This window comes from Schistocerca americana, chromosome 7 (assembly GCF_021461395.2).
Source record: "Schistocerca americana isolate TAMUIC-IGC-003095 chromosome 7, iqSchAmer2.1, whole genome shotgun sequence".
In the NCBI taxonomy this organism is placed as follows: Eukaryota; Metazoa; Arthropoda; class Insecta; order Orthoptera; family Acrididae; genus Schistocerca; species Schistocerca americana.
The window spans coordinates 47,827,132-47,855,038 of record NC_060125.1 but is presented as its reverse complement, the minus strand read 5'-3'; the positions used below and the strand labels follow the sequence as shown (position 1 = coordinate 47,855,038).

At 45.7% G+C, this 27,907-nt stretch overlaps 1 protein-coding gene across 1 annotated transcript; it reads left to right on the top strand.

The window, feature by feature from the left end:
- Positions 1-201: 201 nt before the first annotated feature.
- On the top strand, positions 202-27,704 carry LOC124622444 (myogenesis-regulating glycosidase-like). The gene is made up of 6 exons (XM_047148143.1): positions 202-261; positions 6,147-6,281; positions 13,807-14,777; positions 22,168-22,602; positions 24,614-24,770; positions 27,394-27,704. Exons 2-6 carry the CDS (start codon positions 6,149-6,151, stop codon positions 27,588-27,590), a joined length of 1,893 nt encoding a protein of 630 aa, XP_047004099.1. The 5' UTR covers positions 202-261; positions 6,147-6,148; the 3' UTR covers positions 27,591-27,704.
- The last annotated feature ends 203 nt before the right edge of the window (positions 27,705-27,907 follow it).

The following is a 27,907-nucleotide window of genomic DNA, read 5'->3' as shown; positions in this document are numbered from 1 at the left end:
GAGCAAGAGATAAGACAGCTGATAGCTGCGATGTTAATATCACCTGATCCACATGATGTGCCGATAATCACAGTTTTAATTAATTTGATAAGAAACCACTCATTGTACTATTAACAGATAATTACACATTTGGCGCAACAAACATGAATCGCAACGATTAAAAAGGCCAACTGATTATTTTAGCTGTATATATAGAGGACAGCAGTGGCAGAGGAATATCTGCAGTTCTGTATTTCATAGCAGTTGGCAGCGTGCTTACAGGTGAGCTTTTACGTTTTTTGGATTTTGTGGCAGACAAATAGGTAAATTAGTGTAATTTACAAGTGTTGAATATTGTTAAGTGATAATGAGATGCCGCTGTTGCCAGTAACTATGAAAATTACGGGAAGTGTATAGTATTTTTCTGGAGTGTTTTAGCAACAGTGACGAAGGAAGGAAGGGAAATTGTAGTTGTAAATACTGTGGATACCTGTATTACGTGCTACGGTCGCAGGTTCGAATCCTGCCTCGGGCATGGATGTGTGTGATGTCCTTAGGTTAGTTAGGTTTAAGTAGTTCTAAGTTCTAGGGGACTGATGGCCTCAGATGTTAAGTCCCATAGTGCTCAGTGCCATTTGAACCATTTTTTGTATTACAACAGGCCACAAGGCACCATAATCACAGAAATGGGAGGCATACATAGTGCAAGAGGTAACTTTCTGTTTCTGTAAAGAGATAACATCTGTTTCTACTGTAGCGATCGGGATTCCCTACGACAGCAGAGAAAAAGAGAATGCGCTTCGAAAGTTTTCCTTAAGCTATTTTTGAGGTCAGTGGGCGTTGAACAGCTTCTAATCATGGCGATCTCGTGAGTGTGAAAGATGATCCAGCTCCAAGGAAGCAATAACCTTCATCACATCAACATAGACAGAAATGTGTAACGGAGGCGAAATCGTTGCACGACCGGCAACTAACAATGCTGTTCCCTCCCTAATTGACAGCTGAACAGAAAGAGAAAGAACGGGGCATTGTGGTCTTGCTAAAATAAATATTCGGGAATGAAGATCAAGCATTCACGTATAACGCCGTACGGAACAGTAAAATGCGAGAGATAGATTTTAGGCCGAACTGGAAGTCACATTGTAAGGAGCGCAAAGGTGCAGCGTTCCCACGACGGAAACCACTTCGGCAAGCTCTGTCTGAGGTTTCATAAGTGAGGGTGTTGGCCATGACCAGCAAGAGTGAAATGCCCTGCTAAACCCGCAGGACAGCACTGATAGAATAAATAGTGGGAAGGGGCCAAGATAAGGGACTGTCAGCTACACTCGAACATACAACTTTATTATTTGATCAAATATTACAACAGCCCCCAAAATTTTTTTAAGCACTCAGCTTTACTCTTTGAGACTTCATTACCGGCTGAAAGCCACTTTAATTTAAAAACGGCTGAAGGCCAATAACTTAAAACGCAAGATAATCAGAAATTTAAAAGGCAAGCCTTATCTTAAAACAGTTCTTTAGTTAGGCTGAAGTAAACCAGTTAAATTCAAATTGGCTGAAGGGTGAACACTCCAAAACATTAATTTAAAAAAAAATACTAAAGTCCTTATGTGAAACAGTTCTTTAATTTAGGCTGAAGGCCCTAAGAACAAACAACTGAAACTCAAACCGGCTGAAGGCCGAAGACTTAAAAATTCAATTGGTTGAAGTAAACAAGTTAAATTCGAATTGGCTGAAGGTGAAAGACTTACGATTTCAATTTTTTTTTTTAATGCCAAAGGGCTTATGTGAAACAGTACTTTAAACGAGGCTGAAGGCCTTAAGAGCAAAACAACTCTAATTTAAAACACAAAACCGGCTAGAAGCCATACAAGTACCAACAACAAGAACAAATTTAAAAAAATACGGCAGTACACAGAAGGGTGGACCTGTAATTCAAACACTGACTCTCGCTTCGGTGAAACAGGCAGCCGGGCCGACCATTCACGATCCGACGACAACCCAACCGACCGACAGTCAGCGGACCCACCGACAAGATAACTTCCACTTCACCCGACCAGGGCACAACAGGGAGTTCAACGGAACAACGTAGAAGATATTGGCGCCCACAACCAATCATACATGGAGTTGTCAAACTACACACCGTGCTGGACAGCAACAACACGATGAGGAAACTGCACTGCCTGAAATTTACAACGCCCAGGGCAGGTAACCGGAACGTTCACGGCCACAAGGCAGAAGATCCCGCTGGTGCACTTCAATCCAATGAACCAAATACAGTGATACTCCATCCACTGGATGATGGCTAGAATTTTCCAACTTGAAAACCACATTGTTGCTCGCGGGAAAATCCCAACAGCCGACAACGAACTCCAAACGACACAATGTGAACAGTCATGATTTGCTGGTAGGTTAAATCAAAACTGAACTTTCATGTCCAGAATTTGTGAGCCACGGACCTCGTAGCAATGTGAACAGCACTACACTCTCCGATAGCGCGTAGACACCGCCAGCAGCTCCACGCTCCAGCTCCACGCCAACCGACCGACTGGTCGCACACTGCCCAGCCGGAAACTATAAGTGCCAGGTCAAAGATAGACCAAGGTGCGAATATCGATACACACCGCTGCTGCCACCGGCGGAAGGAGAGGATAACAGCATAATCGCGATAACCACGAGAGACTTAAGACAGGATCGCAATAGAGGTTTAATCCAGCGTATAGCCTGAGCCAGCCACGGCTCAAAGGGTACATCATGAAGGACAGACATCCAAGTGGAAAAAATGTCACCACAGCTATATGAGATAGCTTCGTTCAATAACTGCGCAGAAACCTGAACAAAATACGACCTCAGTTGTTCTAGGTTTGTTCGCACACTGTCAAGTAACGCTCACCTGCACACTGGAATAGCCCAGCAGGAAGTTGGTTGGTTGGTTGTATGGGGAAGGAGACCAGACAGCGTGGTCATCGGTCTCATCGGATTAGGGAAGGATGGGGAAGGAAGTCGGCCTAGCCCTTTTAGAGGAACCATCTCAGGATTTGCCTGGAGTGATTTAGGGAAATCACGGAAAACCTAAAGCAGGCTACACGCCGACATCGTTCTCCTAATCATTGAGAGCATACTGCGCCCACTGCCGGGATATTCAACAGAAGAAAACGATTGTCATCACCGGAAGTGTAATACTCCCAAGACGTTGAATGCCGGAGACTGAGAAGCTGTGAGACTATACTGAAAGTGCTGTATTCACCAAATTCACTTGACGTCCAACATACAAAAGCGGCAGGAAAAGAATTCCCTACCAACGAAAATAATTGCCGTCATGTGGTGGTTTGCTTGCCCACAGAAACTGTACTGCCACACCACAGAGCGAAACACGCTACGCAACAACTATTCCAAAAATTGCTCGTAAAACATAGTAGCAACAATTTACAATGATCTATGTAAAGAGGTTTTACGATACTTACTCTACTTACGAGCAGTATGAAGACTGTTTGTGACAATAAAGAGCAGTGTTTACTTGTCTTGCTCTGTAATCTTCGCTGCAGTTCCAGATCCAGTGAACGATGACTAATATCACTCGTGCAGGGTCCATTTTGACTCTTCTTGGTGGCGGTTCCAGATAAGCCCCCAGGCACTGTCTGGAGGTACTAACCTGTGATATTGTGAGTTTATATCCACGTTTACTGGAAGGATGTGCTATGAAACTTCCTGGCAGATTAAAACTGTGTGCCGGACCGAGACTCGAACTCGGGACCTTTGCCTTTCGCGGGCAAGTGCTCTACCAACTGAGCTACCCAAGCACGACTCACGCCCCTTCCTCACAGCTTTACTTCTGCCAGTAGCTCGTCCCTTATCCTCCAAACTTTACAGAAGCTCTCCTGCGAACCTTGCAGAACTAGCACTCCTGAAAAATAGGATATTGCCGAGACATGGCGTAGCCACAGCGTGGGGGATGTTTCCAAAATGAGATTTTCACGGGACGGGGCGTGAGTCGTGCTTGGGTAACTCAGTTGGTAGAGCACTTGCTCGCGAAAGCCAAAAGTCCCGAGTTCGAGTCTCGGAGCGGCACACAGTTTTAATCTGCCAGGAAGTTTCATATCAGCGCACTCTCCGTTGCAGAATGAAAATCTGATTCTGATGTACTAATCTCCAACGGTGAGACTGAGACTGAGCATTCGGCGTAGTTGGGCGACAGGTACGTCTTGGGATATCACAGGAAAGTCACAGGTCACGCCGTGGTGTCTACCGACCGGGCTCAGACTGGTGGGCTGCTAAGAGCATGCAGTGGCCCAGAACTCCGGTGGAGTGAACTGGCGAAGTGTAAGCTTGCGTCGCTCTATATAGCCGTAGTGCGGAGGAATTCGTGCCGGTCGAATTCCGCACGCGTGACACGGTGGAGCAAATAGGTCCCTGGCACGGAGGACCTCTGGTGGCGCTTGTACTGCCGTCTGTCGTCCTTGTCATGACCCACGAATTGGTGGCCGGTGGTGCTTCAGTGTCTGGGGTGTTACCAATACCTTTAGGCGAATGGCGGGTGCAAGCCGGGATGAGTCTTCTGGACGACGCAGCTGAAAGGCTGAAGAAAGGTACAACGAAAAAAATTACTCTGTGTGAAAGTAAAATGCGTGCATTACTAATTGCTATTTTCATGAGGAGATGCCACAAAATATTTGCAACCAATAGAGTCAACAGGGTGTAAAGCACTCACATTTTATAACTGAACACAATTTCTCCGGAGAAGAGATGTACTGGAAACTGTTTCTTCCTGGTATTTACCGTGCGGTTCTGGGCGCTTCAGTCTGGAACCGCGCGACCGCTACGACCGCAGGTTCTAGTCCTGCCTCGGGCATGGATGTGTGTGATGTCCTTAGGTTAGTTAGGTTTAATTAGTTCTAAGTTCTAGGTGACTGATGACCTCAGAAGTTAAGTCGCATAGTGCTCAGAGCCATTTGAACCAACCTGGTAGTTGTTAAGGTCAAGGTAAATGAAGACTACATAAATCAGTTAATTTGCCTCCGTCATTGTAACAAATTTTTCAGAAAACTTTTCAATGAAATTTAAAAGTTGAATGTTCGAAGATTACTCCATTCTTTCACTGAAGATTGCTATGCATTTTTTGGGGAAGTAATCAAAAATATTTTAGATTTCGAATGTCAAAAGGTTGTTTGTTTGCAGGTAGTGACACCTGAGGACGCGATTAGAAAACTGTATATGTTACCAAACTATAGCTGATAACTACAGCAAACGATTATCTCCATTGTACAGTATTGTAGGCTACTTAGATGTTAGACAAGACACCAAAATTATTGTTTGTTGACCTAGAACAGCATTCAACGGTTTTCTGCAACTGTGGAGCACACATTTGGTATCTGGCATTACGGTATTTCAAAAGAACCTAAACGCCGAAACATTAGTATTAACGATATGCGAGTTACTAACCTCATACGGTTGTCACATTACCGAAGAATTCAATAAGCAAAACCCTTTTTTTGATTATTTGCTGTTGTCAAAAGCCGTGAGAGTTTCACATTTTCGTGGCACATTACGTTTTCTCAGTAGAGTTTGCTTTCCTTCTTGCTCTGTGTCTTAATGAGGTGTGCAAAACGCTGCAGAAATTAAGGAAGAGAAACAGTATTTACATGAAGATTTACTAGTGTTGTTAATTGTACTATAGACGTTTATAGTAAAGCGAAACAAATAAAAATACACGAGCGTCTCATTCGAAACGTTAACTTCAGTTTTAACAGACTTCATGCTGTCCGAGTAAACTTTCTTTGAAGGAGTCAGCACAGATAAGTTACTATCAGAAATCGTGTTTACCGCTGCGTCTGATACCAATACGCTTCCAAGATAAATAAGGCGTTCTTAGCATTTAAAAATGTTGTAGCAGGTTATCAGGCCAATCTATGCGCATCAGAAGCAGACTGGGGCAAAAATATAAGAACGTTTTTACGGATTCTACGTAAGTTGATTAATCTAAAATTTGGCAATAATTTATTCCGCAAACGAATAAAACAGGTTAAAGCTTATGTCAGAGCGCAGTAAAAGCAATGCACTGTTTCCCCATGGCATTTATGACTGTGCCTACAGCGCCATCTGTTTTGTCGTCGCCAGTTGAAGTGGTGCGGGACTACCAGTTAATTAGCCTGTATGCTCGTCTGCCGCAGCAATGTGGTCGACCCCGACGCTGCTACTGCTGCTGCTGCTGGGTGTTTTGCTGGTGGCGCCAGCCGCATCCTCCACTAGACTCAGCACCCGCTACGACGAGGCCTCCGGACGAATCCTGATACTGGGCCACAGGGGTGAGTGTGTGGCGCGCCAACAGATGGCTGTCTTGCCACCTGCTCGGAGCAGCCATCCTTAGCTACCGTAATATGTCAAAGTTTCTACACAGGACGTTCACAGTACACGATCAGTGCTGTAATCAACCACTAGAAGAAGAGGCAACAGTAGCAGTGTGCGTCTAGTACCAGTGGAATTCTTTGCTATAATTACTGCTGTCCTTCTGATTAATGTGCATAGTATTCAGCGTTGAACGATCTGAAGTTTATACTACTTTTTTTCTAATCAAGCAACTGGCTGGCGGAATGAACCCACCAATATGACTTATTAAGTGACTAAACATCAAAATACAAAATTTTGGAATGAAAGTAAGGTAAACATTCTCAGAATTCGTTCATCGTCCTCACACGAATAGTACGATAACTGGGCGCGTTTAAAAACTCTCTTTCACATAGTACATGGATACTGGGGCATTAGAATAAAAGGCTGGAGCAATTGACTGAGTTAGGGTTTCACATTTTCCATAATCACATTTACTGAAAGCTTCAAGCAAAATTTGACATCACCATAATTCAACAGAAGAAAATCCATTTCGGCATGGACTCACACGTCACAATGAGGAGGGCAGACTAAGAAAACAGTCAATGTTCCAATCACGATGCTGACTGTTTAACAAATCTTAATCCTAGAGTTGTTTCAGTAAGTTGATGACTAACACTCAATTAAGAAAACATTAATCTCTAGTTATTCAACAGCCCAGCGAGTAACATTCAACAAGACAGCATTAGCCAATACATCTTTCAGTTATTCAAAAAGGTTTGCTAGCAAATAGGGTAGCACATAAGACGAAATTAGAAACTACAGTTGTGCTTTATTTCTTTGAAACAGACTATGAAGCAACGCTTAGATCAGGAGTGGCCAACCTTTTCGGCAGGCGAAATGAATTTTTGAAAGAGAATTTTACCTTATGTCACATGACTAATTTTTGTTTTGTGAACCAAAAAAGCAAGAAATTGTAATATATTTTCTAAAGAAAATAAAACAAACTGGCCACTTTACCTCGAAGATGTCTCCTGCATTTTGAGAGGAAACGTTAGGAGAAAATTTTATACATCGACCACGATCTATTAGCCCGAAAGTTTTAAGTGATGTCAGTAACTGCCGTGAAAGCTTACATTGTATGACCAACATACAATTTTTTTCTTTACAGGAGTGTAGATGAAAATCTAAAGATAGTTGAATCAATGAAGTGAGATATTCCTACTGTAATTGGATATGATACGAAAGACGTTTAAAGGAATGCCCCTTTGGGGATTTTACGTGAAATAAAATTTAAATTTTCCACGGGCCGCAAGTTGCCAGCCTCCTTGACTTAGATGATATGTATCAGCTAACATGTTCTTTAGTTATACTAGCACATTCGCAAGCACGAAACTGATGAAACAGTATACTTTCGATGTTTAAAACAGGCTGGCATATCATACTTCGATGGGAAAGGTTAAGTGCAAAAATCAGCCTATATTAAAAACGACGATTTTGAGCAATAAGAAAAAAATACTTTTGTCATGTAGTTCCCTTTGTTATGATAACTAGCGAAATACAGGGAATGTAATTGCTCAGTGATTGATACGATAGCCATGAAAAACTGTCTTGTCAACACATCCAACTGTTGTTGTTGTTGTGGTCTTCAGTCCTGAGACTGGTTTGATGCAGCTCTCCATGCTACTCTATCCTGTGCAAACTTCTTCATCTCCCAGTACCTACTGCAACCTACATCCTTCTGAATCTGTTTAATGTATTCATCTCTTGGTCTCCCTCTACGATTTTTACCCTCCACGCTGCCCTCCAATACTAAATTGGTGATCCAATGATGCCTCAGAACATGTCCTACCAACCGATCCCTTCTTCTAGTCAAGTTGTGCCACAAACTTCTCCCCAATCCTATTCAATACCTCCTCATTAGTTATATGATCTACCCATCTAATCTTCAGCATTCTTCTGTAGCACCACATTTCGAAAGCTTCTATTCTCTTCATGTCCAAACTAGTTGTTGCCCATGTTTCACTTCCATACATGGCTACGCTCCATACAAACGTGAGTAAATTACGATTTCAAGAGAGACAGTACATTTTGGTTAACGTTGGTTGGTGTTCCCTATTACCTATCTAAGACGTTTGACTGTGTATTCATAATATAAACTACAGAGTTCCAAGAACCAGATTTAAATGATGACTCTAGGAGTATACTAAAACTCTCTATGTGTTGCTCATATAGGGATTGCGAAGACAAAATTAGATAAATTACAGCGTGCATAGAGGCATTTAAACAATAATTGTTGCCGCACTCCATACGTGAATGGTATCGGAAGAAACTCTTATAACTGTTACAATCGGACTTCCCTCTGCCATGCACTTCACATTGATATACAGAGTATAGTTGTAGATGTAGATGTAAACGTAGACATAAGAATGTAAACAACGTTAGCTTCCCTTGTTCACTGTGTGTTCCAATGGCATAGCTCTCCTTCATTCTACATGTACAAGGGAATCAAATCTGAAACGTACTGTAACTAATATCTCACAACAGCTTTTCCTATAATAAAGGCCGTTCAGTGCTTGTCTTGTTCACTAGAAATGCGGCCCCGTGAACATACAAGTACATATCCAAGTAACTACCCGTCAATTACGTGAGCCGAATTTGGATTCAGAAAATAAGTGTAGAGATGTCAGAGTAAATAGAAACATTTCATGTGCTTCAAGCACAAGAATACAGTATGGCAGTGGGCCCAATACACCTAGTTGCCATCCACCACAGAGTCCAGAAAGTACAAAGGTACCTCATAACACGAAGAGCTTGAGTAACCCAGGGTGGCTTCACACAACACACCTGCACACTCTTCCGTATCACAGGCCCTGACAGAGGATGTACACTTTGCCGGTTGTCAAACTTCGTGCAAGTCGCCAGACCAGCTGCTGACAGCGCTTTCACGAGGCAGAAGGCGCAATCGTCCACCATCCGGTGATGGTCCACTTGTCCTCGCTCCACTCTCTCTCCGCTTCCCCCTCGCTGTCCCACAAATAAAAACCTGCACGCCGATTATTCGGTTTACGCCTCGCGACGGCACTACTACCAGCTTAGGCCATTATTTGGAAAGGGGTCAACTAAGGCATAACATCTCTTTCCCTTCCTTTTGACATGTATTTGGCCATAAATTTTGTAACGATCCGTCAAAAGTCGTACAGTGTTTCCAATGGTATAATCACCAATCCTCGTGCATAGCCATCTGATACCTGTTTTACTGCACGAATGTATTTTTTCTTCCTGCTTACGTGCAGGAAATATTTTAAATATTTTGCGACATTCTTCCCCAACAACAGCTGGGTGTATTCTACCTGCTGGATCAAATGTTTATCTGTCTCAAATCGGCCGTTGGAACTTGAATTCGCGTAAACTACACTCGGCCCCATTTTAAAATTCAGTTTTAAATAATGTACGATGAGTGTTACATCTGTCGTGTAGTAGTGGCAGATTTTTTTCCCCTTTATTTTCATTTAACATCTTAAATAAGATGGGCTGACAGCAGCACAGTACGCTGCTCTTCAGCCACAGGTTTTACAAAAGAAAAATAATGGAGACACAAAATATACAGAACATAGTGGGGGACAAAAAACAGTAGACACAGTAAGGAAAAACATGAAGCCGTTCACACGCGAAGACAACCAAAGGAACTGTTAAGTCTGAACACAGACACTGATGATGGAGACGACACGTGAACGATGGAGCGTGGGTGGCGAAAAACACTGAGGCACAAACACAATGGCACACACAAGAAACCGATGGCGATGATCTCCGGCGCGCGAATGTCCACTTAACGTGTGCGAGTCAGGGGACCTGCCAAGAGGGGGCGTGAGAGGGGTGAGCAGAGATGCCACTGGGAGGGGATGTAGGGGGAGGAATGAAGGTACGGGGGGTACGGGAAGCCCGGGGGGAGTAGGGGGGGAGGAAGGGAGGAGGGAAGGAAGGGAGAGAGAAGGGAGAGAGGGTGCCCTGAGGAAAAAAACACAGGATGTGGGAGAGGAGGATCAAAGTTGATAGGAGGGGTAAATGGAGGGGAGGAGGGCATCATTAGGGAGGGGGAGCTGGCGGAAGCCACCTTGGGAGTGGGTAAGGAGAGTGGAGAGATGGAGAGCAAGCAGGACGTGGAAATACAGGTGCGGCAGCAAGTGGGGGTAGGAGAGGATGGGAGAGACAAGCGGCTGAGGACGATAGAGTTTACCGGAGGTGTAGAGGATCCGTATCCATTCGACGAAAAGAGGAGGTGGGGGAACGGAATAAGGTCGTACAGGATCCGCATGGGGGAGGGGAGACGGATGCAATAGGCGAGGCGAAGAGCATGGTGTTCGAGGATTTGAAGGGATTTGTAAAAGGTGGGAGGAGTGGAGATCCAGGCAGGGTGGGCGTAGCAGAGGGTAGGGCTGATGAGGGATTTATAGGTGTGGAGGATGGTGGACGGTTCCAGACCCCATGTACGGCCAGAAAGGAGCTTGAGGAGATGGAGTTGGGAGCGTGCCTTGGCTTGGATTGTCGTGAGATGGGGGGTCCAGGAGAGGCGATGGTCAAGGGTGACGCCAAGGTACTCAAGCGTGGGGGTGAGGGCGATAGGACAGCCATAGATTGTGACATAGGAGGCGGAAAGAAGGGGTGGTTTTGCCCCCTGGGTTTTGGAAGGATTGACCTTGAGCAACCACTGGTTGCACCAAGTGGTGAACCAGTCAAAATGAGATTGGAGACGGTGTTGGAAGCGTTGCAGGGTGGGGGCGAGGGCAAGGAAGGCAGTACCATCGGCGTACTGGAGAAGGTGGATAGGGGGTGAGGGCGGCACCACATTGGGGCACACCGGCGGAGGGGAAGGATGTGTAAGAATCCGTGTTACGGATGGTGACGTAAGAAGGACGTTGGGAAAGAAAGGACCCGATCAGACGGACGTAGTTAAGAGGAAGGGCGAAGGTGTGGAGCTTGAAGAGGAGACTGGAATGCCACACATGGTCATAGGCGCGTTCGAGGTCGAGGGAGAGGGAGCGACGGGAATTGAGCTGTTCGGAGAGGAGAGCTTGGTGGTTTCGGATGTTTACCTTTCTGACAGCATAGTACGCCAAGGAACCAATACATGGCGCTGTTAATTTTTTTTACCTCAGTGTCACAAGTATTTTCAGACATACGTCAGTGAAAAAATTAAGCGCTGCAATCTTATCTTTACTAGCACAAATTAACATTGAACTTACATCGCTAGGAAATACGGATTTTAGGATAATGGTGGTTACTTTCTTCCGACTTTTTTTATTTTCATCCTTTTCGCTTTTTTCCGTAGCTAATCTATCAACTTTATACTATTTTACTATCCTCATACGTTTGTTCTTGTTTATCTCATTATTTGTATCTAAAATGACCACAAGAGAGCCTCAGAATCATATTTTATCATTTAACCATTTCCTTTTAACAATTTTAAATTTAGCTTTATTCGTCTTTTTAATTATTACGGTTTATCACTGTAATAAGTTACATATTTGCCTAGTCCACTGTACACCCTTTCTGCGTTCCGTACAAATTTATACCTCATGAGTATGTGTAGACTTACAGCAGCATCATCTGACCAGCTTATGACACAAATACGAAGGTTGTCCAGAAACTAAGTTCCGATCGGTCGCGGAAGGGACACCATAGTGAAAACCCGATGAAGCTTTGCACGGATGTTTCGGGTAGTGTCTCTAGTATGACCGTCGATTGCATCGAGACGCTCTTTTCAGTTGTGAGCGCACTTTGAACGAGTAAAGGTGCCTAGAACAACGATGTCTCCCGCCAAGTAGGAGGGCCCGCTGAAAGTCTTCGCAACCCACCTAACACAACTGCCACGCAATTCCTTCTTCACGGTGGTTCTCAGCCGCACTCTGCAGGGGCAGTGAAGAGGCTGCTGCAGCCTTTTCGATGGGAAGTGTTCAATCACCCACAACACACTCCTAATTGGCTCGTCCTGTGTATCATCTCTGTTCAAATGAAACGCAGGATACGAAGACAAGACTTGTGCGCAGACTACCCGCTATAGACCAGCGCAGAGAATTATCGCAAAAGTACAGGCGGTTGCCTTCTATGACGCTCCGACAAATGCCTAAGTCGAAGCGGCGGCTATGTACAGATGTATCTGGAAAGTATAGAAAGCTCTTGCAAATAAAATGTTTCTGATTTTCGTTGTGTTTTCCATTTACCGACCGATCGGAACTTAGTTTCTGGACAACCGTCGTATATATTGTGGCTATTGTAACGCAGTTTGTTTATGAACAGTAGGCTGTGAACAAGGTGACTCCACCGGTACTGTGGCCTGGTTTACACTATATTTTAAGTATGTGTGGCGATGCAAAGCTGATTTTGTGTATATTTTGCGACGATGTCACTATGCCTTTGTTGTTTAGGGTATGTTATAAAACGGTTATGCCTCATCATATTTAAAGTGCTTGTTTCCACATCCAAGAAAGCAGCATTTTTAATTATGACTTATTTTATTGTTTTAACATGCAGTCTGACGACTAGTACTTCACTTACCATTTTAGCTGCAGATCTGAAAATGGTCATTGCTGACCGAAACTGGTAGTCTAAGGACCAAATGTTTTGTTATCATTCACGGAAACTTCCTGCATCACTGTTTTAATCCTCGACCATGTCGCAGCTTATGATATACAGATTTACTGTTTTTGATTAGTGTATTAAAAACTTAAGGAAATTTCTCTCCTTCTTTCGATAAGTTTCATTTATATTTGAGTTCCTGGGTAGGAAAAACGAATTTATTGGTAAATGGATCTTTAAGGGTTCTGCTTCTACCGATTGAAATACGGAATACAGAGTAGTGATGGTATGCCAAGGACCAACTCTAAGTGCTGATGCGAAGGACGGGCGTACAGATAGTACAATAGTATATAATATGGGCATGTGACTGATAAGTACACATGGCATGTTTGAGAACGACAGTGGTAGCTCGAACGTTAGTCCAACAACGATATAGAGAAATGTCCGCTGAGGTTATCGCAACCATGTCATCATTCATAGATATTACGCTGACGTACACACCTATATTGACACTGAGAAGTTTTGAGTGACGTTTCTGTTCCTAGTAAGCTGAAGATAACTTTATAATAATTTTTGTGATGTAGCATGCTACATATTTCCTGTGTTTGGACACCTTTGGTATTTATGAAATGTTTTTCAAATATCTACTATTGTCTTAAATTCACTCATAAGAACTAGTTTGCCCGCATCTCGTGGTCGTGCGGTGGCGTTCTCGCTTCCCACGCCCGGGTTCCCGGGTTCCCGGGTTCGATTCCCGGCGGGGTCAGGGATTTTCTCTGCCTCGTGATGGCTGGGTGTTGTGTGCTGTCTTTAGGTTAGTTAGGTTTAAGTAGTTCTAAGTTCTAGGGGACTGATGAACATGGATGTTAAGTCCCATAGTGCTCAGAGCCAATTGAACCATTTGAAGAACTAGTTACTTGCATCTTGTAGGTGGCCGCGAGGTGGAAGTGGGATACGTCGAAGCTACCGGCGACAAGCAGTCTCCAGCTCCACGTCACGAGAGTCAAATCGACGGGGATTCTTTCCACTTCCGGAGCTCAAAGATCGTCTTTCGGCGCCAAGACAGAACGGGCCGGTGTCTCACTGCCCAGCAGTGGATCAACTCTTCGGCAGCGGCGGAAACCATGTGTCAGTACCACCTAGGAAGCCACGTCTACGGAGGTATCGAATCGACCTACCAGAAGTGGCCCATCGAGCAGAATGTGATCGACCGCTACCCGTACATCACCAACAAGAGAGACCACGCCGCCATCGCCGCTCGCTACTGGCTCTTCTCCGACGGCAGACTCGTGCGTGTCCATTCGAACAGTCCTCTCTTCATCGACCAGAACACCGATCAGACGCAGAATCAGTTGTGCTTCGTTGCCGAGAACAAGTCTCCCTATGCGGAGGATCGACCTGACAACGTGCTGGAGTACGAGCTGTGCTGGTTCGACGACGTGAGGCAGGCGCACGAGTTCGCCGTCCAGAAGTACCTGGGCAAACCGACGGCGATCCCAGACGAACGTGTGGTGACAAACCCCACCTGGACAGTGTCGCCACCTGAGCAGAACGTGAGGGACACGGTGGCCGACGTAATGGATCACGGATTCGAATACAGTGTCATCGAAATAAACGGCATATGGGAGACCTGCCACGGCAGTCTGACAGTCGACACGGCCAACCTTCCCGACATGCGTGCGCTCACGGATGACCTGCACGCGCTGGGATGGGCCGTCTCGCTGTGGATACACCCATTTGTGAACCAAGACTGCGAGCCATTTTACTCTGAGGCACTGGCCAACGGGTACCTGGTCCGCAACAAAACTGGCAGCACGGCCACTACCTGGTGGAGGGGCGACGCCGGCATTGTCGACTTCACCAACCCAGATGCAGTAGCTTGGTGGACGGGCCGACTATCGGTAAGAACACTCGTATTAAATCCACTGTCTAAGGTATATAAATGAGCTACAGTGTACACCTCTCCTGGAATACAACCAATCATTTGGAGAGCTTGTTGCCATTCCTTAAATACGGTCACAAAAATCACTGTTCAGAAGGTCTAGACATACACTCTATAGAAATCGTACTTCAGAGCAGTCCTGTCCTACAAACGATCATCTACTGAGAATGTGTGGTCTTCATATAGTTAGCACAGACTGATATTCCATAAGAAATGGTTCAAATGGCTCTGAGCACTATGGGACGAGGCCGGCCGGTGTGGCCGTGCGGTTAAAGGCGCTTCAGTCTGGAACCGCGTGACCGCTACGGTCGCAGGTTCGAATCCTGCCTCGGGCATGGATGTGTGTGATGTCCTTAGGTTAGTTAGGTTTAATTAGTTCTAAGTTCTAGGCGACTGATGACCTCAGAAGTTAAGTCGCATAGTGCTCAGAGCCATTTGAACACTATGGGACGTAACTGCTGAGGTCATCAGTCCCCTAGAACTTAGAACTACTTAAACCTAACTAAGGACATCATACACATCCATGCCCAAAGCAGGATTCGAACCTGCGGCCGTAGCGGTCGCGCGGTTCCAGACTGAAGCGCCTAGAACCGCTCGGCCACTTCGGCCGGCGATATTCCATATGAGGAGAATTTACAATATCTGGAATTTAATACTCGCAACAGGCACTCAGCAATTTGATTTGTAGCTCAAGATCTGAACCTTAAGCAATCTGGAATACAATATAAAAGGAGAAATGAATGAAAATTATCAGTCAAGTATTGCTTAGTATGCGTTTTAGATACTTAGGTACATTTTCTGGCGCGTGATAAAACTTCAAATGAAACCAGATACATACACGTGTCTATATATTTAAAATTATGAAGCAACTGGTGCGGGAGACATTTGTTTCGCCTCTTACTCATAGCTCTTGTTTACATAATTTTCCTTTTCACTTCTATTTATACCTTTACTTCACGTACCGACGGGTACCTGGTCGGCAACAAAAATGGCAGCACGGCCACTACCTGGTGGAGGGGAGACGGCCGAATTGTCGACAACTCCGCTGCAGTAGACAATTGACACTGCTACAAAGGTGTGTTGTTTACTCCACTGAACGAAAGAGATACAAGAAACGCTGAATTAAACACTGTGTGTAAGCATTCTGATAAAAAGGCAAATAATTTAGAGAAAAGTTTGAATGTTAAGGAATCGCTGCTGCCATTTTGGGCAGTCTAAAACACGATTCTAGTAGCGGAGAGTTAAATCATCCTTCTAAAGAAATCTGTGGTAGGCCGTTTCGATTTGTTTTTTTTTTTCTTCATTTATATAAACTCTGTCTTCATCCCAATATGACTCGCTTTTGTGGCTATTTTTGTCATCAGTCTTCTTACTGGTTTGATGAGGCCCGCCGTGAATTCGTCTCTTGTGCCAGTTTCATCTAGGAGTAACGCTTGCGCCCTACGTCCTTAGATGTTTGCGAGATGCGGCCCAGTCGCTGTCTTCCTCTACAGTGTTCTCCCTCTACAGCTCATTCTAGTACCACGGAGAATTATTCCATGATCTCTTAGTACATGTCGTCCTTTCCCTTATCCTTATCCTTTTTGTCCTTTCTTCGCCGATTCCGCGGAGAACCTCAACATTCCTTATCTTAGCAGTCCGCCTAATTTTCAACATCCTTATGTGGCACCACATGTCAAACGTTTCAGTTCTCATCTTCTCCCAATGTTCCCACAATCCATAACTCATCACTCATTCTCCGTTACACTACACTGATCTCTATTTTATACAGACCGAGCCTTTGAATTTTGCTTTTCAGGTGTTCTAGTTTCCTCATCACGTTCAGTTCCGGACATTCCACGCTCAGAGTTGTACTGTTACCTGTTCGTTGATTATTCAGCTTTTTCTCGCCGTTACCTTTTCCTTGGTAGTCGTCTCCCGGAGATATGAATGGCGGACTAACTTGGAATCACGAATGGAGCGCCCGTCATAATACTTTTTTAATTACAGGCCAGATGTCCTGTGGACATATATTATCTGTCTTTAATGCAGTGTTTCCCATTGTGTACTGCATCCTCATGCCGTTCAGCAGGGCTGATTCCTCCACCTTTTAAGCGTAGATTCCCTCCGCAAAAGCAAGGGATTACCACGGAATTCTCTCTGCTCTCTTCCGACCTGTTTGACAAGACAATTGAAAGAACGAGAGCGCTTCCTTATACCGGCAGTCTTTGTCCGACGTTACTGCTGATTTTGATTCACAATTTGAGCAGCAACTGGGATTAATCCAGGGGCCTAACGCACTTTGACTGCCAGTAGAAGATGCAACTCCTACAGCACAGGTACAATTACGTGTCTTACTGGACGACGTGATAATTGTTTGTTACTGTACCCGCCGAATCCGCAATTACGAATTGAAAAGAGATAATATGCGAAATTAGACTTCCTCGGCGAATCTCGACGATGAAATTTTCTCTGCTTATCAGCCAAGTCAAAGCGTCGTTCTGTGGCAGCGTTTCAACAAAAAATGGTTCAAATAGCTCTGAGCACTATGGCACTTAACATTTGAGGTCATCAGTCCCCTAGAACTTTACTTAAACCTAGCTAACCTAAGGACATCACACACATCCATGCCCGAGGATTCGAAGCTGCGACCGTAACGGTCTCGCGATCCCAGACTGTAGCGCCTAGAACCGCTCGGCCACCTCGGCCGGCAGCGTTTCAACATGTTTCCTATTTCTCATGTTCAGGCGAAGTATCGGGTTCGTGCCCTGTCGTGGTCTTTATACTCACTGGGCCGCAGGTTCCTCAGCCTCGCCTGCGTCAGCAGTGTCAATGGCGCCCCTCTGGTATGGGAGTCGCGGGGGTGTGTTGGGGGGGGGGGGAGGGGAGAGTCGTGGCCGGTGTTGCTGGGGGCTCCCCGCATGCTGGCGGGTCTGGGTGTCGCGTCCTGGGGAGGTCTGTCCAGAGCATCTGCTCGCTTCACCTGTTTCGCATCGGAGCGTTCTTATCGTAGTTTTGGTATCGCTGCCTCCCATGAGTTTGGAAACCGCTATCTCAGTTGGCAAAGTTATCATGGACTCCTATCTCCACAACCGCCTTAAAGATAGATTCCCAGAACACTTTCGCCGTACAGAGCAGTCTCGTTTGTTCAAATTCAAACATTTGGTTTTCTTTGAGACTGTGTTCCGCAGATTTCTTCGTTTGGCCTTCTTTGGCGAGAAGAAGAGAGATGAAATTCGTGTAGAAGTCTGAGCCGTATATCGACTCGTGATACACCTTGTGTTTAGATTGCATTGGTTTTCCTTTTCTTCCCATGACATGTTTGTTTGATATGTTTTCTGCCATTAAGTGGATGCTTGGTTGTCTTTTCTATCTGCTATCGATATCTGCGTTTTTGCTTCCGGGAAACTGCTATGGAGGAAGTGAGATCTTTGACCGGTGGTAACATTGTGTGGTGGCGCGGAAGTAAGGGGTGCGCGCAGAGAGTCTGGTGGACACGGGAGGGCAGTGTGGCTCGTCAGCGCGGACCAGGCGTGGTCGGTTGTACCGAGTCGCCACGTGATGTATGTCGGTTGTGTGAAACGAGCGGGTCGAGTTGACGGAAGAGCTCCCCGCAGGTTGGTTGCATACAGAATCGCCCCACGAGTAGTTGCTGTTCATTTCACCTTGGTGGGACGTTAACAAGCTTCTTTAAGTCCTCCGTTTCAACACTGGAGTTTATAAAGGAGACACCTAACATGAAGGAGCGGTCACTACCCGTCAACGCTGCAGAGAAGACGTGAACTCCGGTGACAGAGCGTGTTGCCGCGTGACCGTGGCGTGTTGAGTACGCTGGCGACGCGTTCGTGGTCGGATGTGTGGATCCTGGCCATCGGAGGTCGTCTACTGCCTGTTCGAGCATGATTGCAAGTTAAGTTAGTGGAAGGTATAATCATTAAGTAATAAGTTTGCTTAACCAATGTCTCTTCTGCCTTGTGGCCTCCGGCGATCGGGTTTCCTGTCCCCGGCACCGGTGTAATTGAAGACAGTGATCTTTCCTCCTCCTCTCGTACTGCCCGATGGCGGGTGTAGTTTTGTCAGTTTAATTGTTTCGCTATTCTGTCGTGTGTTATGAGTAAATTCACGATTCTTGTTGGTTCGCTCCTTCAGGACTGTGTGGTGTAATGTTTCCTTGCACGAGGTTAGCTCTAATTCTGTCAGCAAGTTAAGCCACCTTATAACAAGTTTTCGCTGGCTAAAAGTCGGTGCAGTGACCGTAGCCACTGTGTGTGTCTAAGACACTAAGTGCTTGCCATTCGTTCAATATCCTGGGACACCCAGGGCAAATATTGCCAGGAATTAATAAATTGTTCTTCGCTCATCGGCCAGAATGAAGAACATGCTGTGCTCAGTGAAGCACAAACTAGGAATACAGTCAGCTTCGAGTGTGGCAAACAGTGCATCGGCCAGAAGCAGCGATGTATATCGCACGCTGCTCAGAAAACGTAAGGAACGTTCGCCTGAGCCAAACGGAGAAATCTGCAGCGGAGGAATACAGTCTCAACGAAAACCACATGTTTGATTTCGAACAAACAAAGTTGTTGAGCAGGGCGAACGTGTTCTGGGATTCGATATTTAATGAGGGTGTGGAGATAAGAGTCTAGGATAATCTTGTCAATCGAGATTAGCGGATTCCAGATTACCACCACATGGGAGGCAGCGACAACAAAAATACAACGCGAACTCTCCAACGTGAAACAGGGAAGGCAGCGGATGGAATGAACAGGTCTCATCAGGACGCTATGCCCGGACCTGTCAGCAGGCAGGGAGCCCCCACCCCCACCCCACCGGGTGCTACTTTCCTCCCCCACCCTCACCGCCACCACGACGTGGCGCTGAACTCCTACCTGAGGCGCGCCGACGCAGACGAGGCAGAGGAACCGCGGTCCAGCGGCTAGAAAGACCAGGATAGGACACGAACCTGACACTTCACCTGAGGATGATAAGTAGGAAACTTGTGGAAGCGTTGCCGCAGAACGGCGCCTTGACTCAGCTGATAACCTGAGAAGACTTCATAATCGGAAAGAGATGGTATTTTGGAGGACATGGTCAACAACAATAATTATATTGTCCAATAAAACACTTAACCAGCCGTTAACATATACTCTCGTAGTAGCTAAAATCTAGCTACTAGTGAGCTAAGTGGAGTCCTATGTAGATTTCTTGATACATTAAGTTTGAACTCCTGCCTTCATTTGTTGTATCTTTATGTGATTTAATTGCGATTATTTTGTGTTGCGATACTTTTTTCGACTTCGTGCGGAATATTCTAAATTCTGTTTCATTGCAAGACAGCGGGTATTACCACGCAATAAAACCGCATAGAATTAAGATATTTTTATAGAGATTTTTCTTTGGTGAGCGAGCACTGGCACTATCACCTGTTTCCAGCTGCGACTGACGTTCCTAGGAATGTCGGTGCCGTTGCAAATCCTGTTTTTTTCGTATTTTTTACAGTGGTTCGCCGGCCGGAGTGGACGTGCGGTTCTAGGAGCTACAGTCTGGAACCGCGAGACCGCTGCGGTCGCAGGTTCGAATCCTGCCTCGGGCATGGATGTGTATGGCGTCCTTAGGTTAGTTAGGTTTAAGTAGTTCTAAGTTCTAGGGGACTGATGACCTCAGAAGTTAAGTCACATAGTGCTCAGAGCCATTTGAACCATTTTTTTTTTTTTACACTGGTTCCGGTTATTGCGAAAAATACGTCAGAGGAGACACTTTTCCGATTTTAGACACACATTGACTGTACAGCACTCCATCCACATATATCAACAGTTGAGCGGTTGTGATTAGAACAGAACAGTTATCGGCACCTAAATTCTGTTTTTACTTTCAGTGAGAAGCCTTATGCATTTGCAGATAACATGTTCAAACGGTTCAAATGGCTCTGAGCACTATGGGACATAACTGCCGAGGACATCAGTCCCCTAGAACTTAGAACTACTTCAACCTAACTAACCTAAGGACATCACACACATCCATGCCCGAGGCAGGATTCGAACCTCCGACCGTAGCGGTCGCGCGGTTCCATACTGTAGTGCCTAGAACCGCTCGGCCACTCCGGCCGGCAGATAATATGTGCCTCGTTCACTGTTCATCCAGAACATTGTGACCACCTTCCCAATAGCCAACGTATACGAACGGCAACGCGCCATGGCATGGAAGAAATGAAGCCTCGGTAAGTAGCTGGAGGGAGTTGAGACCGCATCGACATACACAAGTCAGCCAAGTCCCGGGGACGGGGAGATGAATTCTGAGGCCGAGTCGCATCCAACGGCGATCGAATTCATTTACGGCGGGTTGGAGGGCCAGCACATCAACTGTGTTCTTCGAATCACTCCATGTCACTCCTGGCCTTGTGATATGGCGCGTTATCAGGTTGAAAAATGTCGCTGCTATCGCGAAACATGATCATCAACAAGGGGTGTACGTGGTCTGCAACCATCATACTACACTCCTCAGCCGTCATGGCGCCTTGCACGAGCTCCACTGCACCAACTGATACCCACGTGAATGTTCCCCAGAGCATAATGGAGCCGCCGCATCCTTGTCTCGGACCCGCAGTACAGGTGTCTAGGAGTTGTTCCTCTAGAAGATGACGGATTCGCCCCTCCCATCGGCATGATGCAGAAGGCTTCGGGATTCATCAGACCATGCAAGGCTCTGTTACTGCGTTGACCTCCAGTGCCGACAGCCGCTTGCTCACTTGACTCGTAGTTGCCGATGTCGTGCTGTTAACAGTGGCACAAGAGCCGGTCGTCGGCTGCGGAGGCCCATCGTTAGAAGTATATTCCGACATATTTATATTCTGCCCAGCATTAAAGTCTGATGTTAGTTCCACCAAAGTTCACTTCCATCCTGTTTTACCAATCTGCTCAGCTCATGATGTCCGGAACTTGTAAAGAGCAGTAGCTGCTCAGCTTCACGTCGCCTGGACGTGGTTTCGCCACTTATTGAAGATACTCACCGCTGCACTCCTCCAACACCCGACACGTTGTGCAGTTTCCGAAACGCTCGTGGCGAGCCTCCAGACAATCTGAATCTGTCCTAGGTCAAACTTCCCCATTCCACACACACAGCGCGCTCATGGATGCTACGTGCACCGTGCCTGCGTCTGACTAGCAATCATTCCTCCCCAGGTGCCGCTGCTATCGTCTGACAGTACGTTGGTGGTCGCTATGTTCTGGGTGATCAGCGATTGTCCTTTATTGATAAAAAAGAGTTGTTACTCCACTGCTGGATGTTAACTTGGAGTCCTAAATTCTATCTGGACGAAGAGGTGCCATTTCCTCCATCTGTCCAGGTATGGCATTTTATTCCTAAACTCTTTTCAGGCACTTCGCAATGAGACAGGGGTGGACACGTTCATATTCGACTACGGCGAGTCCAGCTACCTGCCGCAGCCGGCAGACATCAGGCCACTGGAGAAGAGCCCCGTGGTCTTCTCGGACGAGTACTCGAGCGCCGGCTCCCAGTTCGGGTCCATGGTGACGCTGCGCTCCAGCGTGGAGAGCCAGCACCTCCCCAACTTCTTCCTCATGGACGTCGTCGACACCGCGTGGAGCAGCCAGAACGGCTTTAAGACGCTGGTGCCCAAGCTGCTGCAGCTCAACATGGTCGGCCACCCCTTCGTGATGCCGGAGCAGGTGGGCGGCTCCGAGAACCACGGCGGCTACCCCACCTACGACCTGTACATCCGCTGGCTGCAGGTGGTCACCTTCATGCCTGCCTTACGCTTCCACGTCAAGCCTTGGGACTTCGACAACGAGGTGAGTAACTTCCTATCTACGCGATTCACATGAAAAGTAAATATATCTTCACAGCATTGATACAATGTGAGGCCTACAAAGAATTTACTGATTAAGCTGCAGAATTAATCGACATGTATTTCAAAACGAATTATAAATCTACAAGTAGTCAAACAATATGGTTCAATATATGGAAAAATGATATATCTCTTATAGAGAAAATTTGCAAGAGACAATAAATATACAATTGACTGAGATCACGCAAAACACTCATAAACTACGAGTTGTGGAAACAAATAGTCCGTGTCAGGTGTGGGATTATCAGGAAACCAGCGCCAGGTGAAGGTGGCTGATAATTTTCTATTTACAGATGTAATTCGTTTTCTAATTAGTAATGGCGTAACGTAACAAAGAGGTCGGTTAGCATTTGTACTTTTTAATTTCTCGTGTAATCTGACTTAGCGTGATCGTATTAAACTTACCTGTAGGTCTTTAAAAAAAATAAAAAATAAAAAAAAAGTAGCGTTTTCTCAAGTAGACTGATACTCATCCACGAAATAGCGGAGACAATCATTTATTAGCTCGTGAATTAAGACAAAGCGAACGGACTGCCTGCAACAAAAGATTATCTGTCAGACAGATATCTGTGCAGATGCACAGTGTTTTGATTTGGAGCTGTCCCTGTAACTACGCTCCCATTGTCAGGGTTTTATACTCTGAAACTTGGCGACAGCAGTGATATTAGCAGAAATCGTCGGCATAGTTTTATTAGTCGGTTTATCGACTGATTCGTGCGAGAAAACAGCATGTTTACTTTTTTTTATCACGAAGCAACACTTCATCAAATAATAACAACTTAAGATTAGAAGGGAAGATCGTTTATTATTAAAAAGTACGTCTTCTACGCAGTTCATAGCTGGTAGTTCTGTCTTGGAACTGCCCACCCACACGTCTACACGTCTCTCCACACTTACGCCTCACTACTGTGCAGTCTACACTCGGGTGCTTTGCACGGCGATCATCAGATCACCTTCAGACTCTTTCTCTAACGTTCCAGTCAAGCAAAGTGCGTGGGAAAGAGCAACACTAAAATCTTTCCACTCGGTCTTTGGTTTCTGTTATTTTCTGAAGATGAACATTTCTTCCTATGTATCTGAGAGTCGACAAAATATTTCCGCATTCGGGAGAGAAAGTTCGTGATTTAACTGTGTGAAACGACCTGTGCGCAACGAAAAACGCCTATGTACTGATGTTTGCCACCTAACACGCTTAGCATATCCGTGGCACTCTTTCCCCTATTTCGCGATAACAGAAAGCAAGCTGCCCTTCTTTGAACTTTTTTGATATCCTCCGTGAACTGTGCCTGGTAAAGATCCCATATCACGCAGCAGTATTCCCTAAGAGGACAGAAAAACGCAGGTGTGTTACATTTTCTAAGTATTTTGCCAATGAAACGCAACCTCTGGTTCGCCTTTCAAACAACATTTTCTTTGTGATCGTGCCAATTCCAGTTGTTCGTAGCTGTAATCCCTAGGTTTGGGGTTGAATTGTCACCCTATATGTTTGTATGATTTATTTGTACCAGAAATGTAACGGATTCCCTTTAGTTCTCATTGCGTTTATGTCTCACTTCTTGTTTTTTAGCACAGGACGTCGTGTATCTGCTTCAGCAACCATTCATCAATGCTGGTGGACTCCCTTTGTTGATAAAAATTATTTCTCGGACAGTCAGTGCAAGAGAATCACAGAAATCTTAAAATTACAGTTAGATACATGTCGAGAGAGATGTTTTGCGTCGAGGCCTACGTTCATAACACGGGAATCCAAATTCCAGTATGATTCAAGAAAACACTGTCATAATAATATTCTCTGCACTGAGTAATTTATGCATTCTGATTATTTATCCCAAGAGATATGTTCAGTACACGATTATCTTCAAAAAGTTGTTTACTCATTCATTAACACTCTATTGGATTTAATTTCAGCAGGGTAGCTCCCCCCTGTAACAGTGTAATGGTGGATTACGTTACAGACGCTGGACATCTGCCGCAACCTGACCAGCCTGCACATCCAGTACGCACCGCTCATCGTTGAGCTGATGAAGAAAGCCGTTGAGGACGGCACTCCCGTCAACAGGCCAATCTGGTGGATCGACCCAACGGACCCCACTGCACTCACAATCGACTCAGGTATGGTTCAAATGGCTCTGAGCACTATGGGACTCAACTGCTGAGGTCATTAGTCCCCTAGAACTTAGAACTAGTTAAACCTAACTAACCTAAGGACATCACAAACATCCATGCCCGAGGCAGGATTCGAACCGGCGACCGTAGCGGTCTTGCGGTTCCAGACTGCAGCGCCTTTAACCGCACGGCCACTTCGGCCGGCTCGACTCAGGTATGACCGACAGATTGCTGTGCAGTTCCTACTATACATTTATTTTGCACACTTGTTCGTATCTTACCATGTTCAGTCTGTAATCCACTTTCGACTCTCTGCGTTACGGTCTGTCTCAGAACTAACCATTAGAGAGTGTTTCCTCCAAAAACTAGCGCATAATTGAGATAACTCTAAATCTGAATTGAAGACTGTCTTTGAAAAGATGTTTTTTAGCGGAAAACGTCAACAGTACTCAGGATACAGTACAGCAACAGAGACCGCTCACATTCTCGCGAGGTGATCCGGTTATTACGCACGCCGCATATTCCGTAACCCACCGCGAGACTAGTCTTTTCAGTCAATTTCCTCAAGATTGGCCTAGCTTCGAAACCGTCATACCGCGACTGAGCTGCTATTTAGTGATAACCTTTCTACCGTTTGTACTGAGAATGCCCATAAAAACTGGTAATCATGTAATTATCCATTATTCAGGAGTTAAATTAGATAAACAAACTAATCTATGCAATTCTCAGATGATAATGTAATATTAACTTGATTGGTCACATTGGACCACTTGAGTCGTTCCATGTTCACTTTTTCTTTGGAGATTGGACTACTTGCTTCTTGCGCTCAGCCCAGTACTGAGTGAAAGACAATATCCAGTTGGCAATAACTTGGCACAAGCCTATACGTACAGAATCTAGTCTTCAAATTTCGTTGTCTAAAAAAAAGTTACACCTTCCAAATTAATGTACAAATTTCAAACAGTGTGTGAAACAATGAACGAAACTCTTAAGTACACTACTGGCCATTAAAATTGCTACACCACGAAGATGACATGCTACAGACGCGAAATTTAACTAACAGGAAGAAGTTGCTGTGATATGCAAATGATTAGCTTTTCAGAGCATTCACAGAAGGTTGGCGCCGGTGGTGACACCTACAACGTGCTGACATGAGGAAACTTTCCAACCGATTTCTCATACACAAACAGCAGTTGGCCCTGCGTTGCCTGGTGAAACGTTGTTGTGATGCCTCGTGTAAGGAGGAGAAATGCGTACCTTCACGTTTCCAACTTTGATAAAGGTCGGATTGTAGCCTATAGCGACTGCGGTTTATCGTATCGCGACATTGCTGCTCGCGTTGTTCGAGATCCAATGACTGTTAGCAGAATATGGAATCGGTGGGTTCAGGAGGGTAATAGGAACGCCGTGCTTGATCCCAACGGCCTCGTATCACTAGCAGTCGAGATGACAGACATCTTATCCGCATGGAAGTACTGGATCGTGCAGCCACGTCTCGATCCCTCAGTTAACAGATGGGGACGTTTGCAAGACAACAACCATGTGCATGAACAGTTCGACGACGTTTGCAGCAGCATGGACTATCAGCTCGGAGACCGTGGCTGCGGTTACCCTTGATGCTGCATCACAGACAGGAGCGCCTGCGATGGTGTACTCAATGACGAACCTGGGTGCACGAATGTCAAAATGTCATTTATTCAAATGAATCCAGGTTCTGTTTACAGCATCATGATGGTCGGATCCGTGTTTGGCGTCATCGCGGTGAACGCACATTGGAAGCGTGTATTCGTCATCGCCATAGTGGCGTATCACCCGGCGTGATGGTATGGGGTGCCATTGGTTACACGTCTCGGTCACCTCTTGTTCGCATTGACGGCACTTTGAACAGTGGACGTTACATTTCAGATGTGTTACGACCCGTGGCTCTACCCTTCATTCTATCCCTGCGAAACCCTACATTTCAGCAGGATAGTGCACGACCGCATGTTGCATGTCCTGTATGGGCCTTTCTGGATACAGAAAATGTTCGACTGCTGCCCTGGCCAGCACATTCTCCAGATCTCTCACCAATTGAAAACGTCTGGTCAATGGTGGCCGAGCAACTGGCTCGTCACAATACGCCAGTCACTACTCTTGATGAAATGTGGTATCGTGTTGAAGCTACATGGGCAGCTGTACCTGTACACGCCATCCAAGCTCTGTTTGACTCAATGCCCAGGCGTATCAAGGTCGTTATTCTGGCCAGAGGTGGTTGTTCTGGGTAGTGATTTCTCAGGATCTATGCACCCAAATTGCGTGAAAATGTAATCACATGTGAGTTCTAGTATAATATATTTGTCCAATGAATACCTGTTTATCATCTGCATTTGTTCTTGGTACAGCAATTGTAATGGCCAGTAGTGTATACGACCTGAAAAGGTACAAAAATTAAATTTTATGAAACTATGGCTATAACATTACTGTTGTATGGAAACGATAGTTGCGTAAAAAAAGACAACAAAAGTACAACCAGCGGAGATGAGATCCTCGAGAATGTTTAGGGTTGCACAAGAAGAGATTCAGTACCGAACGTAGACGCTAGACAACTGGCATATGCTGCGCGGTGACGCTGTGTTTCCTTTGCGTGCAGAGTTCCTGCTGGGCGACGACATTCTGGTGGCGCCAGTGGTGTGGCACGACAACTTCAGCCGCGACATCTACCTGCCGAAGGGGATGTGGCGGGATGAGACGGACCCCGAGCACCCCACCATTCAGGGTCCGGCCTGGCTACACAGCTACCCCGTGCCGCTCAACACTCTGCCCTACTTCACCAGGGTCAGCGCCTAGCTCGCGCTGGCGAAATATGAAGGCAGTATGAGCGCTGCTGGTCATTTCAGTGACGGGACTGTGCTACCATGAACCTGTATGACGGCTGCTGGAAATAAATGTTAGGTTAATATATGTGTTCAGATTATTCATAAAATGTACCCATGCAACCCACTTTCAGGCTGCCACTTGGTCCAAATGAAGAGTCTGTTATCTTGTAGCGTGGAATCCAGCTGTCAGCTATGTGTATTTACAAAAGTGTCGCCCATTAACAGTGGTTGATCGTTCTTGCAGGGCACAGTTCTCTTGCTCATCTTTAAAGTTTTTTGCATGTTACA